General features: G+C 40.4%; 1 protein-coding gene across 5 annotated transcripts; it reads right to left on the bottom strand.

The window, feature by feature from the left end:
- Positions 1 to 406: 406 nt before the first annotated feature.
- On the bottom strand, positions 407 to 15,409 carry mapre2 (microtubule-associated protein, RP/EB family, member 2). Of its 5 annotated transcripts, none has more exons than XM_084368756.1 (9): positions 15,333 to 15,373; positions 12,871 to 12,910; positions 8,391 to 8,552; positions 5,130 to 5,257; positions 4,338 to 4,483; positions 4,021 to 4,237; positions 3,653 to 3,795; positions 2,055 to 2,213; positions 407 to 1,801 (listed from the first exon to the last, which is right to left on the bottom strand). In XM_084368756.1, the coding sequence occupies exons 3-9, from the start codon at positions 8,510 to 8,512 to the stop codon at positions 1,703 to 1,705; spliced, it is 1,014 nt and encodes a 337-aa protein (XP_084224882.1). In that variant the 5' UTR covers positions 8,513 to 8,552; positions 12,871 to 12,910; positions 15,333 to 15,373; the 3' UTR covers positions 407 to 1,702. The 5 variants fall into 5 exon arrangements, with proteins under 5 accessions (XP_084224882.1, XP_084224881.1, XP_084224884.1 ...); XM_084368755.1 differs by having other exon boundaries at positions 12,863 to 12,910; positions 15,333 to 15,368; XM_084368758.1 differs by having other exon boundaries at positions 8,391 to 8,520; positions 15,333 to 15,368.
- Positions 15,410 to 15,853: the final 444 nt, after the last annotated feature.

The raw sequence follows: 15,853 nt of genomic DNA, 5'->3' as shown, positions 1-15,853 counted from the left end.
GAGGGATTAGTTTTGCTGCACTCTTTCCATTTTCACCAAAAAAAAAGTTAAAATCAAGATGCATCTCAACAGCACTTCATTATAATGCTGTTTTGTCTACAGTTGACCTTTATCAAAAAATTGCAGCTCCTGCGATTTGGAAATTATTTCAATTTTGTGCAGCTCTGTTGTGTCTTTCTTGGGTGAAAACTGTTGGTTTAGCCAAGTAAAAAGGGGTACCTCTTCAAACACTGCTTGCTTGTATGGACTATCATCAGCATACAAAAACAGGTATGGTAAATGATCATCTATTGAAATACTAAAACACAACAATTTATATATATTTGATAGTTACAGCAGATAACTTAATTTCTTAACTATGACCAGGTCTAGTTGCTGCTGCTGGAGTGACAGGACAACACTCCCGTGGACTCAAAACGCATTTTTATTACAGCAAATCCATCCGAATCTCAACAACTTTCAAATTGCAGGTTAACCATACAAAAAGCTCACTTAACATACTTGTTTTTTATTAAATATGTAAAAAGCAGGTCAAGTTATTCACAAATAAAATGCAAACATGCAACACGTTTTTTGGGGAATGCATCATGAGTGGGACATGAAAAAAAAACATTTACCATTCATTAATTATTGACAGTACATGTTTACATTCCTTTTCATTTACACAATTATATATGACTAAAGCATTATGGTGCACTGCCCGGTTCAATATTAGTAAATGCAATATTAAGAAAGGGTATACAATGTACTTACTGGAATATAGCATGGCAAATTACTCAGTGAACTGACTCGTCTCCCTAACACCTGTGGTTTAAAAAACAAAAAAACTCTGAAATCTGAACAGACCACAAGTTCCAGCTGAGGTTTAAAACTTAAAACGCTGCATCATAATAAGACTAGTTCACAATAATGTCTCTTCCTTCCCTATGATAATGGTATACCAAGTAAACTATATCACCAAAGCACCTTGTATGGCGTGAGTAACACATTGTTGAGCACACTGATTATCTGAAATCTTGTAATTTGTGAGGATGTCAAACAGTCATAAATTGGCATTATACTACATTTTTATTCACAATTCACTGAATGTATCGTCCTCCTTCACGAGGATGCAATGCAGAATCTCGCACTATTTCTAAGGCTTAATAATAATAATAAATATGGTGAGGGTCTATGGACAGATTGTCCAGTACAGAGTCAAATGTCAGTGCAACATATGGAAGGAGGTTAAATAAGAGCTACTACGAGCCCTTTCAGGGCTTTGCTTATTGCATTCTTGTGGTTAATATTGTTGATATGCAAAATAAAACAAAAAAAATAAAATGAAAATAAAAAAGGACAGAAGCCGGGAAGTTAACACTTGCACTGACAGATAACAGTGACCTGTCTAAACTTCAGCATTTCATCACATCTACTGTAGCTTTTGAATTGATTTTTCCACCCACACAGTCCTCGGAAAACTTCTGTGATGGTCTGAGCTCGTCTGCCACAGCAGTTCACCAAAAGTCACAAAAAACATCGAACAGTGAGCGGAGGGATACAAAAAATAAAAAACTGTGATGGTGCTTCTATTCAGGAGGTTGCTTCATGTGCTCAGTCTTGGAGAGGACAAAAAAATTAAACCATGAGGAAAAATAAAAATCCTTTAACAGTTCTCACATATTAAAAAGAAGGGTGTGACTGCGGTGAAGGATGAAGGCAGTCAGTATTCATCCTGCTCCTCCTGCTGATCATCTGTTGCCTCCTCGTGGCCTTGCTGGTCTGCTTCCTGTCCATCGCCCTCAGCCAGCTCCGCTCCTTCCTAAAAACAGGGGGCAGAAACAGCTTAATAAAAATGCTACTGCATTTTGCTCCGAGGCAAACATGTGATGACACACAGACTGCTGTTCTTATCTGTTATAACCGCACTATAGCTTTCACATGACTTCACCACCAGGAAAAATGGCACAAAGACATTTCACTAGTGTTCACTGCTTCAAAAACGGATCTAACTCAGGATAAAAACAGCGTCTGACTGTCCTGAACCCAGTTTAGATCAATCTGAGGTCGCTGACCTGTTCGTCTGAGGCGTAAAGGACCTCCATTAGCCGATCAACAAAAGGGGCGTTTTCTTCACCCTGCTCCTGGCACAGCAGCTCCACCTCTCGCAGCTTGCTGAAGTAGTAGTCCCGCTCCTTCTCCACTCCTTCCAGTGCCAACTTTAGTGTGTTCACCTACAAAAGAAGAATCCACAACATTATTTTTACCATCCATATCAACACACAAAACAATGTGGATCCTGGTTAAAGACAATTGATTATCTGAGAAGTAGTCTAAAGTGCACAGATCTCCTGTAATCAGAGAGGTCCAGAGTGAGCTGCCTAATTGATTATTCTATGGACTAACATTCAGTCTCTATCTTACTATTGCTAAAATAATCTACTGATCCGTTTTGACATTTGTCAAGTAAAACTACCATACACTTGCAGGTTGCTGCTTCACAAATGTTAGGACTATTTTCCAACACAATGGAAAAATCTGAAGGCCGTCCATCATTTTGACAAATGTTCCCCAACTTCAAAACTCTGGTTTGAGTGTTGCTGGTAATTCCAGTCTGCAGTGTGGCCACAGAGGAAAGGTTCAGCCCTCAGACCTAAATTAAAACTGCCATGACAAGTCATCTATCCAAAGCAGAGACACACAACCTAATGAAAATCGTCTCTGCAGCAATCTCCCTCGATGCGTTTGAGCAACCTTGATTCCACGTCTTTCTTTTCCACCATTATTTTTTTCCCCAACCTGCTCGAGCTCTTTTAAAACCATGAGTGACTGAGTATTTAGGTTTTGCCACAAATTCAAAATAGGATTGAGGTCTGTAGGACATGAACACTATCAAGATGATATAGTCTGAGCAAAGATGGTGCCAATGCACCATTTCTGACGGGCAGATGACATATTTACATTGCATTTCTTCCACTGTTTAAAGAACAGCAGTCACAGAAAACACCAAACAGTTAGTTAATGGATGTGGGTTGTTGTCTGTCTCTGCACCAGCTGTGCTCCTGATGATCAGCTGTGGTGCTTTAAAGATGCCAAGTATGGAAGGGTTCCATGTTTGATAAAGCCGTCTAATGTGGATATACGGTATACTGAATTAGGTCAAGATCAGGCAACACATCATTAATCCCGTCAAAAAAAAGCCAAACTGTACCATATTTTTTAGACCAGCTACTGTTGTATGTGGGTCAAGCTTGTCGTTTTAGTGAAGGGGTAGCTTATAAAGAGGAAGTAGTTTTTAGTATAGGAGATTAATAAACTGGCTACAGAAAGATTAATAATATATTAACAAGTAGCACCATTTGATGGTTTGTGTTACACACCAGCTCTGATTCTAGCACTTCTCTAGTCTCTTCTGTAAAAGCACACTGCCTCTCTACAGTATCACTGCCATCTAGAGCAATCAGTCAGCAGAAAAGTAATTGACAACAACTCCTATAATCAAGTAATTGTCTCATTTTTCAAGCAAAATATTCCCTGGTTCCAGCTTCTCAAAAGTGAGAATTTGAAACTTCTCTTTGTCCTGCATATTAAACTGAATGTCTCATTATTGACAGTTGGTTTCAGAATAACAGTCAAATTTGACGTGCAGACACCAGAATTTGCATGCACACACCTGCTCGGTAAGTTGTGTGACCTGTGCTTCCAGTTCTTTCTCTCCTTTGGCAGGAGCCAATGGTACAGGGATCTTTTTGGCTGACGAGGGTCTAGATGTTGGTGTTGAGGACTTGGGGGTTGTTGAGCTCGACCTTGACGCTCCTGCAGCCAGAAAAAGGGTTTATTACTCAGGGATGGATGACTGACAAAGTAATTATAACTCAGTTTCTCTCTCACAGGAAATTTCACAAGTCCTCTGTGTTTGGAAATTACTGTATAATAAACAGAGAACAGGTACATAAGGCCAGGTATATAAATATGAAAACATGCCAGTGACTGCAAACACTTCACCTACACTTGGATATCAAAAGAACAGATGATGCTTACCTGCAGTAGGGGAGCTGGCTGCATGGTGGGACTTCTTTGGCAGGTTGAAGATCTGCTCACCAGGGTCAGGTGGGGGAATGGCATCCTGACCCTGTCTGGCTGCCACCGGGTCATACTCTTTACCGTCATAATTGGCATCAAAGAATTTCTTAAACCACTGGATGAAATCAAGATTGTCCTGAAATCTGCCTTTGACCAGTTTCTCCACAGGAATTATCTGAATCAAGGAAGAGGAGGGAGAGAGAATCAAAATGTAAAAACGCACAGTTTTTTCTTTCAAGTACATACAGTGCAAAGTATAAAATAAGAAAACACACCTTGTCCACATTCATCCTTTTGAAGGACGCTTGTAACAGTTTGAAATTGTGAATGTACTCGTGCTCCAGCTTAGCTTGAAACTTGACCTTTTTAAGACTGATGCAGCCAGGGAAGAGCAGATCCATGAACTGGCAATAGGCAGCTCCTGAAGACAGAATAAAATGTTAGTTGAGTATGCACGCCACTGCTCAAAAATGAGAAGGCTACAATAAAAATACAAGCTGAGATTTATCAAGCCTGATAGAATTTCTTTTTTAAAGGGTTTGGGAGCTTTGTCTGTACCCAGATCACTGCCCCCGTTTCCTTAAAAAGAAAACTATTAATGCACATTCTCAGAAACATGGCTAATATTAACTTAGACCTTTATCCAATTGAAAAACAGGGCACTAGCAGAGCCTGGCAGTAGGTCAGGTATTAGATAAAACTCGCATAAACCCAACTACAGAGCACCTAAGTAGTAATCTACATCAAACAAGCAGCCTACACCTTAAGAAAAGGGGGGTGGAGGGTGTTTCTGTAGGCGTGACTGTAGAGTAGAGTGACTGAAATTGGATTACTTGGTCACAGCAGGAGAACGTGGGAGGCTATACGTTTATTTTTAGACAGACGACTCTCGGCCAGGGAGAGGTGAGGACATTTCCACAGGTTGCTTTAACTGCTAGCTTACAAAGAAAATGATTTGAACCCTGTGCTTTACCGGTGAAGGTGTAGTCTCAAACTTCTTCTTTAACGAGAGCAGAAGGAAGAGGACAAGGTGAATAGAGGGACAAAGTTTTTCATTCTGTTCTCACCTGAGGAGAGCTGCTCCACTTTCGTATAGTTTAGGCAGAGGATATCGTTAACCCAGGCAGTGATGTCATGCCTGCTCATAGTCTCCTGGGTTATTGAGGTAGAATATACGTTGACCGCCATCCCCCAACTGCAACAGAAAAACAACAACACTTCAAAACAAAAGCAATGCATCCAGAGTGAAAAGGTGCCGTTTCCTCATGCGTCAGTTTCGGATTTCAAAACATGATGAACGAATATAGCAGCCATTTCATGTGCATTTTAGAACAAGCCCATAAAAGCACTCATAAAATAAAAGACATAAATGTAACACATACGTATCCTCTCAAAAGACCAATTAATAACGATTGGAACAGTTCGACCAGACCATTCGTATTGTTCTGATGTTTATTAAGTAACAGCAACAAATCAGGTAATATTACATTCAGTAAACACACATCAGGCTTACAAAGACTGCACCAGTATTTACTATTTATCATAATGTGATCTTCAGCATGTATCCACATGGCTAGATTGACCCCCAAAGAAGCACAAAAATCTACAAATGCCCATTAACAACAGCCGACCCCCTGCCGCTGCATGCCACCGGTACTCGTGCTCCCTCTACACTGTGAATTAACCTCATCTTCTTTGATGTGTGAATGTGTGACCCCTGAATACAGTGCGCCCTCTGTCATACAAGGTTAGACTGATGACTCAAAGTAGTGATGGCTCCATAAATAACACAATTTCATTGACTGGGCGGCAGTAGCTCAAGCGGTAGAGCGGATTGTCCAATAACGTGAAGGTTGGTGGTTCGATTTTCCCAGCCCCTGCAGTCTACATGTCGAAGTATATTTGAGCAAAACACTGAGCCCCAAATTGCTCTTGGTGTGTATGAATGCTTGTTGCTCCTGATGAGCAGGTGGTGCCTTGCATGGCAGCCTCCGCCACCAGTGTGTGAATGCTGATTTGTGATGTTAATTTTGTAGTAGCTAAAACTCAAAAACTCAAAGATAGTCACTTAGTAAAGCAAATATTCACATTCAAAAAGTTGAAACCAGGGCCCAAATTCTCTGGTATATCAAATATCAAAATATCTTTGCACTTCATACCACAAATCTGCTTTGCTTGAGGAGCAAAGAATGTAGTATACAACATACAGTACAGACCTTATAGCAGTACACCTATGCTATATTAATATCTTGGTTGAAGAAGGCCTTGTGGGCCTTTCTTTGATTTGATTTTACCTGTATGGTAAACAGAAGCTGCTGCATGGTTGAATTAGAAAGATGTTGTTATTTTACCTGCTTGCAAAACAGAGGCCCCAGAGCACCTGCCCGATTTGTACTGAGGATATTCAGGTCTACAGTATACCAAACCAAAAGCGTATCAAGTGCCATAAAAATGCATCAAGAACTCAACCTTTTTCAAACTACAGATTAAGCAGTTACACAGCACAGCCACAACACAATTAATAAATGCTTACAATTTTATTTGTTAACTCTTAAGCAGCTTCGTTCACAGTGTTTTCCCACACACTGGATATACCTGAACAGCCAGGACAAGTATATTCAAGCCTGCCCAAGTACATTTAAACCCTTTCTTGCAACAAAACAATTCAATTGATCATGCAGAGAGAAATCTTACTATCAGTTCTACAAACGCAACATCTTGTCTCCAGGTTGCCTGTCAACATGTGTGTCGTGTTTTTTAACTGCCAGTCAAAAAAAGGGTATGTTTGCTCAGTAACTGATTAGATACTATAGAGTTTAAAATTAGGGATCGACTGATTATCTGCTTGGCCGATTATCAGGGCCGATATTCAGCATTTCTGACCATCAGTATCTTTGTTTTTGTGTCTGATTGCCAATAAAGTAAATTATTTTACAAATGCAATACTTTGGCTCTGATGCAGCATCCTTCTTCTATCTGTAGTTAGCTCTCTGTGGTCGTACTCAACACCACACCCACAACACTATCTGACTGGTTACACATCATAATAGCCCTTCATCACAAGCTTCTAGTGGCTTAAGTCATCAAATAAATGTCGTGGAGACGAAGTATAAAGTAGCAGAAAACGGAAATGCTCAAGTAAAACATCTCAAAATTGAACCTAAGTACAGTAGTTGTCAGGTACATTTCCTCACTGGTTATTCTAAATTCTGACTCTGAGATTTTTACTTTTACTACATCAGTTCACAATATTTTCATCAGTCTCCTTGATTACTAATAATCAGTGTTCTTACCAGCCCTGAAAAAGGCATGTCAGTCAATCCCTAGTCCTAACATTGAGATGAGTAACACAGTAATACTTACTTATATTTGTATAATTATAACATGTGCAGTCCTGCAGCATAAACATTTGAGCCTACTTCATTGATAGAGACCAGGACATCTGCATTGATACAGCCCTGTTATAGCAGCCTCTGATATGCTATTAAAACCATGCTAAATCATCACCACCATCACTATCACCCAGCTAACCGACACCAGGGTATGCAGGATAATAATAACCCTTCAGCATTAAAGTTGGACTATCACATCACTGCAGGACAGAGCCTCGGTTGACTGATTCTCTGGGAAGGAGGAAGGAAACTGGGCCAGCCGATCTCATGTCAACAAAGCGGATGTATGAGCTGCTAGCATGCTTTGTTAGCCGGGCAGGGATATTAGCCAGCAAGCCGGCCAGCCGACACCAGGGCTGGGCTGATTTCAAACAGGGGGGTGGGTGGGTGGGAATCGGACTCGTGTAGCAGCTCGTGAGGTGACCCACACAAGAAAACATCAACCCAAACACAGCACACATCCTGATTTTAGGGATTACAAGGTAGCTGCGAAGTGTCATGTCACGATAGGAATATTCTAGCAGCAGGAGCGGCGGGAGCAGGGGCGGCTGTCTGCCTGTCATTTAAAAAGCTGGACCCCCTTTTTTTAGATCCGCTCCTCCACATGAAATCCTTTACACTACTGCACACCGAAACATGACAGCATGTATCCGAGTGCTGGCAATAAATCGTGGGTGGTTGCACACCAGCAGGAGCGAGGCTTTAAGCTAACTTGGGAGCGATTTACGCCATGGTGTGAGACACGTACAGAGAGCTAACATGACAGGAGAGACAACAGGGAGAAGAGGAGCGGATGGGTGCAAAGCAAAACCAGCACACGACGAGGAGGAGGACCAAGGCCAGTGCAGGTTTCTTGTCTGCAGCAGTGTTTTGTCTTTTATATGGGCTTTTTTTTTTTTCGTACATCAAAGCAAATGCGACGTTACACTGATTTACCTGTAGGCGCGCTCTCCCCGCACTGTATTTTTCCTGTAAGGAATGATGTTGGATCCGTTGTCCGGGACGATGTCGTTGTTATTCTCTCCATTTGGGGAAAGGGCTTGGGTGGGACCGGGCATTTGGGTCTCTAAAATGTTGAACAGATACTCTGTTCTCTCTCTGGTCGGGAAAAGAAAACAACAGGAACGATGCAAATGCTAAGAAAGTGCCGCACCTCCGGGGCTCTTTCCCTCTGTCTGCTTATTCTTCACAAATCTCTGCCCTAATGACGTTGCTGCACCGTGTACCACGTGACTGATGGGGCTGGCTGCCTGTTCCTTATGGTGGGCTATTTCAGTCCACCAAATTACATTGATCACTTGTGCTAAAAAGCACCATTATTGGTCAGATCAATGCTTTATGCCTGTCGCTTTTGAGGTGCAGATCGACTTAATGGCACTCGTCAAAATGACCAGAGACAATACCCAATCAACTGGAAAGTACTGATTTGACTGAAAGGAAAATGCAGCCCACCCAGTTTCACCTTCACATCTGAACATTATTATTTGTTTCTCAGCACTACGACATCCAACAGATGTGGGTGCAAAAGACGAAGGAAAAAGCAAGCAGATCCTAATAGATCAAAGTGGTGACAATGATGGTAGCATAATGGTATGAGGTAGTAAAATGTTTTGATTACTAACCATTTGAATCAATCAAAGTATTAAACTACTTCACTTAAACTGCTCCAGCTGTACTGTCATTTAAATAATAGTTGCAGAACGATTTGTTGATTGATCAATTAGGCAAATTGACAGAAATTTCATCAGCAACCATTCTGATAACCCATTAATTATGCGAAGTCTTTCTAAGCACAAATTCTCTGATTCAAGCCTTTCAAATGTGAGTACTTTTCGTTTGCTGGGCCCGACCGATATAGTGGCTGGCCGATATTATCCGCCAATATTGGCCTATTACCGAAAATTGGTATCAGTGTTATCCGATATCAGCTTATTTTAAACTTTTTGGTTTTACAGGGAATAATGCAGAAAAAGCTGCTTGGGGTGATTTATAATTCTTAAAGTTAAGTTTACAGAGCAACATTTAAATACATCACCTTAAGCTCTGAGTGCTTGGGATTTTTTATTTTTATTTTAAGAAAATAACAGGTAGACTAATAGATGATGAAAGTAATCCTTATTTTTATCTACATATTGTTTTTTAAATTATAAAATATCATGCACACTTCTTGTATGGTCTCACCAACATTACAAAACTCAAATATATTCAATTAAGGGCTGGGTAATATATTGCTATAGTATACTTATGATATCGTTTTGGATATCGTGATATCGTGACGTGGCATAAGTGTTTTTTTCCTGGTTTTAAAAGCTGTATTACAGTAAAAGGATGTAGTTTTCTGAGCTTACCAGACTCTTCTACCTCAGCTAATACTTATCTTTACGCCACTTAATCATTATATCCACATAACTGATTATCAAAAATCTATTATTGGTAATCTTTAATGAAATTACCAATAGTCATGTCACAATATTGACACCGAGATATGTGGTCAACAATATCAAATTTGCTTTTGTCACTCAGTTCTAGCATTTATAATGTGCTTTTCGAGGAGCTTTCATAATATTAAGATATACCAGTAGATCATTTATCGCAATATAGCCTAAAAATATTATATTATTTTAAAGCCAGATCACTTAGCCCTAATGCAATTTACCATCACAGATTATTTTGAAAGCCAGCTAATAATTATATTTGAGAAGCTGAAACCATAATTTTCTGTCGACCAGCTCATTGAAGTTTCCCTGCCCCAACACACCTGATTCAAATGAATGAGTCGATGTCAGGCTTCAGCAGAGCTTGATGATGAGCTGATTATTTTTATCAGGTGTGTTGTTGCAGGGGAATAGCTAAAGCATGCAGGAACACTCATCTAATAAATCATTCAACTAATCCTTTAGCTCCACAATGTGTATGTATGAATTTACAAATATCCAGTTTGGGGGTAACAATAAGCCTTATTCTTACAAGGATCTTAATTTAGTACAAATGTTTTTTTAAAAATCTGAACAATGCAGTCCTGTGGTTGCTGAACTATCTCTTGTTTGTGTTTCCACATCTGTTGTTTTGTGTTGTATATTCGGCTGAACAAACCGCACTGAATGGGTCAGAGGAAACTACACTGATCCATTGAAGTCTATTACTACATTAAAAAAAGATACATTGGCAACTAAAACTTCTTTTTGCCGAAATCTAAATTTGCCAAATTGTGGGAATGACAACATATCCACATGTCCAGTGAATCATTACGCCAACTCAGTCCAGCCTTTTACGAGCATGGTTAGTAATCAGTGATATATAGCTACTGTATGTGGACCAGCAGGTATAACAGGCATGATGGGAAACTGACAAAGCGCTGCACCACAAGCTAATACAACACAGCTACAATGTTTTATGCAGGAATTTTATGCAAGAAGCCCAGCCATTAATACGGCTTCTAACTCTACTAATGGAGCTTAACCTTTGCTGTCAGGACCCTGACAGCAAAGGCCTCAGGGCAAACATACAGCACTTCTATGAAGCTGTAAAGCTGTTTTACTGCCTTGATTTTTTTCCTGCAGTTTTATTATTATACCAAAAATGTACTTATTTGTGTCGTTGTTTTGTTGCTTCATTTAAAAAGTCTCATTCCAGCAAAAAAGAGTAAATTCCTGCACACACTTCCACAAGACAAAAGGTCTCTGTGACTAACGCATCAACCTTTTTTTAATATATTAATCAATGCAGTGGTGAAAAGTGTGTGCAGGAATTTGTTTCTTTTATAGCTAGAATTGATTTTGGGAGGATTTAATCCCCAAAGCAAGTGGTGTGCGAGTTGCCTTCACCTTGTCTTGCTTAATTTTTTTTTAAAAAAGGCCACATTTTCCCTTTCGGCAGTCTCTTTAGTTTTTCAGTCAGTCATAGAGATTTTGAGATCAATACAATAATCCATCCAGCTCCACCATGAGTCCAAAGGTCAGCTTTTTTGTGAGTCAACACTATCGTTTCTGAAGTCAAGACGAGTTCAACAGGTAGTTTTGTAAATGTCAGCCAGGTCACAAGGCACAATGTTTTGTCCAACACACCTTTTGTGCCTCTTCTGGTAAAAGCTCATTGAAGCCCGACCATAGAAGCATCTTTTATTAGCCCTTAACACGACTTTTCAACAGAAATTTAATCTTCCAGTGTACCTTTCTACCTCCAGCTGCAGAACTAGCAATCCCTTTTGCTGTCAAAATGGCAAAGAAATATATTGAACTGTCATTCAATGCTTTGAAATTGGGTAAGGCATGTGAAATACTCACACTTGATCTGTGTGCTCACTTAAAATTGTTCCTCTAGTGCCACCATCAGGCGAAAGTTGAGGTCTATTAAATAGATCTCTGATAAATCTCACAGACATAAAGACATGAAGTCTGATTAATTTTACCCAACAGTATTGACCTCCATTTTGAGTTTTATCTTGTTATGTAAGTTAATCCAATTTTCACAACACTCATGGTTACTGAACAGGATTTTCATTCTCTGTATGCACAGCAACAGCTAGATGAGGTTGCCTTCTGTTAAATGATACAGGATTTCCAGTAAAGCTATGCTTTGAAGACGTTACAACACATGTTCCCAATTCCATCTGTGTTTCACTGTGAAATTGTGGCCATATTTTACGTCCTCACTCTCATTCATTCAGCTTAAACTAATCATGCTGGTGCTTTAAAAAGTCACATGTCAGCAAAGCGGATGTATGTGCTACGGATTCCACATTTGACTGCAATAATTCACAATTGTACTGAAAGTGCATTAAAGCCATTCTTTTCAACGTTGTGAAAATATTAGAAATAAATCAAGGCAGTGACATTAAGGCAGGATATCCATCTCTAGTGTGTTCTTAAAGGATAAATATTCAGCCTCTACTAGGTCAAAAGTACTCTCTAGTCTTTACACAAATTCCTGCAGAGCCAAGCACAAGGCATAACCAAGCACTAATGCCATTAAATGACCGAACTGTGGACACTAAAAATGTCTCTACCAGGAACAAAAAGCATGCAATGCTACATTTCTACTACAGAAATGCTAAGGCCCTCTCAGACTGGAAAGTGCAGCATATTCGTCTCATCACAATCATGACATCGAGCACAGAGGCAAAAGTGCTCCATGGTGAAACTTCAGGGTGATGCGGGATGTGCTCGTTGACATGGACAGCAATAGCACCCCCCATAATGTGCCGCTTGGGTGGCAAAGCTATCACCAGGCTGTCATTGAAATGAACTTGTCACTTCCCAGTCTGACAGGCCTTACAGTGTCACCACACAGGTGAAGCATGCATGTCCTCTCTAAAATAAATGATTCAACTGTGAAGCTTGAGAATTAAATACATGAATATTAGGCCATAAGAAAAGAGACGAGTGCCCTTTGGGTCGTTTTTTGCTTACGCCATCACCTGTAGAGGCGTTGTCCTCCTTGGTGCTCCTGACAAAAGGCTAGCATTTATGTCCAAAAAATGAAAAATCAAAGACATAGCTGCAGTTACATTGCAACAAAAGCACAGAAGTTTGAGCATCTCCTCAACAACATTTTGAAAAGAAAGACTGATGTGAGAAAGCAGTCTGTCAATGTATTACTAGGCTTTCAAACAAAAAACAGCATAGTGTTATAGTGTCAGGTACCGGTGAGACAAGTTTAAACTAAAGGTCGACCAATTAATCAGCACTACAAGGACGTTTAACAAACTATAATTACTGGCTGAATTTGGCTTCACCACTCACGCAGGGATTTACAAAACCGTTTTACACTGAGCCTCTCAAAGTCCAAGTAATGTCATTGTGTGCCTGAGATCATTTATGTCTAAAACAAAGTTATCTTAATATAAGACAGCTTTATTTATACATTTTGAGCGTGATAAAGGTTTTTGGTTATAGAATGGTATTTTTAATACATTAGACTAAAGATTGCTGCTGCTCTGCCAAAAGCATGCTGTCCCTGTTTCGCTAGCAAGCAATGGTCATTGGCTACAGCCATAGGAGCAATGGCCATAATTGATCATTTGAGGGCCATGTGCATGTGATTAACCACTGATAATATCAGCAGATATTTCTGTTATCAGCTTTTTCCTGCTTGAAATTATGATAGTATATCGGCCTTTAAAAATACACTGTCGGTCGACCTGTAGTTTCATTGGCCAGTGCAGTGCATTGCCAGAAAATGCTGCCCTGTGTTGACTGGGGTTCAACTTTTCTTGCCGGACAACCTCTGCATCTGAAAGGAATCAGGGTGCTGCTTTTTTCTTTTACATTTTAAATGCAGTAAAAAAAAAATCACAGCAAAAAGCTCCAGGGTTTGAATCCCGCTGGGGTTAGGGCCTCTCTGTGTGGAGTTTGCATGTCCTCCCTGCGCTTGCGTGGGTTTTCCCTCAGATACTCCGGTCTCCACCACCATCTTAACATGCACATTGGGTTAATTCTCCAGTCTGGCTTAGAATCTGGATTTGGTTCCCGCCGGGTGCTGTATGTTGGCTGCCCACTGCTCCCTCGGGATGGGTTAAATGCAGAGAACGAGTTTAACTCATTGTACATTGTGTGATTGTATGTGATTATGATTCTCCTTCTTCTTCTCAAAATATGCCAAGACTGGTGAGTTAGATATAAAATATGCAGTAGGCCTACTTAAAAGGGGTTAAGAATGGAAAAAAATGAGACTGCAGTCAAATTATGTATCAAGTTCAGTGTTGTATGTTTGGGAAACAATGACCACAAATGTTATGTTTTGTATTTTAATTATGTATTTGTTGGCACTGAGTGGGTTTAGTAGCTATCCAGACACACAGCATGCAAGCAAGATCATCTAGCTCTAACCAGCTGCTTTTATGTACATGTTGCTTTCCATTTTGTGAGGGTGGAGTAAGATGTTGGTAATGCACAGCTTGGGGAAGCAGTCTCTGTTAATGCTATATGCAGGCTACAATCAATCACTGTGCTCTTGTGTGTAAGAGCTGTGCTTGCTCTCTCCATCCATATCTCACCAAGCTGGGTGATCAAGTGGGTGGGTGAGGGGTGGCGGCTCCACCCAACAGACCCAGCCCTCCATATTCAAAAAATAGCAAGGAGGTCATCCTTATCTGGATTGCATGTGGGATAGCTTAAAGGGTTTGCTAGTTATTTGAGGTTGCACAATGGCAAAGAGGAGGGGTTTTTTTAAGTAGCAAACACTTTGAGGGGAACCTCATATTTAACCAAAATGAGAGCATGGAGGGCCAGGACCAGAGAGGAGGGAGCGCTGCTAGCCTCACATCCTAAATGAGTATCTTTTAAGACATCCCTTTAGATATCACATGTGTGGGAAGAAAAGCTCTCATTTGCGACTTGACAGGGGAAATTTGGCGGCCAGGACAAAAGAGGTCCCTTCTTCTTCTTCTCGTCTGTCCCCGGTGCACATCACTGATCAGAAATAGCTGTCGTAACTGATGAGGGGGATAACACGACGCAGTCTTGCTAAATCTGCGATTTTTTAAAGCAAGTCCGCAACGAAGCAGCTAGCTAGTAAATCTCGTTGATGAAGCTAACTCGGCGTCGTGTTAGAAATGACAGCTAAATGGTAAGCAAGCTACTACACTGTCAAACTATGCCAAAGCAAAGAAAGAGTGTTTTATGAAGCCAGACGTTACTTATGGTGACGATAGTACATGTTGTTCAGCTAACCGCCGAGTTACAGTAAGCTAATTTTGTTCCTGCCGACACTTTGTCAGAATAGTGACAGCAGACATATGCGCTGACCCCGGGGTAACATCACCGTACGAGCCGCCGAAACACGTCAAAACGATCCGGTTTTTCTCGCTTACACACCATACTGTACGTTTAAAACCAAATAACAGACCGGGAATTGTCCGGCAAAGCAAATGTGACTCACCAGTGAACTCCAATCCGCAGGTTACAAGGTGTTAAAATTTGCTGTTTTCCGGCTGAGTCACCCCACCCTCAAAACGCCTAGTAAACGAGGAGTTGAAAGAGGGAAGCTGATTGGACGGCGCGTCATCGGTGTTGCAGCGGATTGGTCCGCCAGTGGCATCTGTCGTGATTTTGGCCAATCGCGTTTTGATGCGTTGATAATTCAGAACAGCAGACAGCTTTCCGTCCTGTCGCTCTGTGTCACATCAGCTTTCCCACAGAGAAACGCAATAATTTGTCCAAATCTAATAAATATTAATTCAACGCAACGTTGACTCAATCCACCATCATCTAAAATTAATAAAATATCACATGTAGAGCTATTATTAAAAACAAATACTGTACTGAGTACATAGGCACATAATAGCCTAAATCATAATAAAATAAAAGATAATAATTCTGAATACCTGCCATTATTCTTTTTAGTACATGATATTAGACAACACTATATTGTGAGTTGCAATGTTCTAGAGCTATTAGAAC

The sequence above is a fragment of the Pagrus pagrus genome (genome assembly GCF_965226575.1).
Source record: "Pagrus pagrus genome assembly, chromosome: 12".
Taxonomy (NCBI): Eukaryota; Metazoa; Chordata; class Actinopteri; order Spariformes; family Sparidae; genus Pagrus; species Pagrus pagrus.
Note: the sequence above shows the minus strand (reverse complement) of the source record. Positions and strands in the feature narration are given on the sequence as shown.

What these genes read in the sequence shown, in the direction of transcription:
- mapre2 (XM_084368755.1), bottom strand. An exon ending in AAAGGATGAATGTGGACAAG is followed by an intron (nt 4,238 to 4,337) that starts GTGTGTTTTCTT and finishes TCCTTGATTCAG; the next exon opens with ATAATTCCTGTGGAGAAACT. An exon ending in TTTACGCCTCAGACGAACAG is followed by an intron (nt 1,802 to 2,054) that starts GTCAGCGACCTC and finishes CCCTGTTTTTAG; the next exon opens with GAAGGAGCGGAGCTGGCTGA.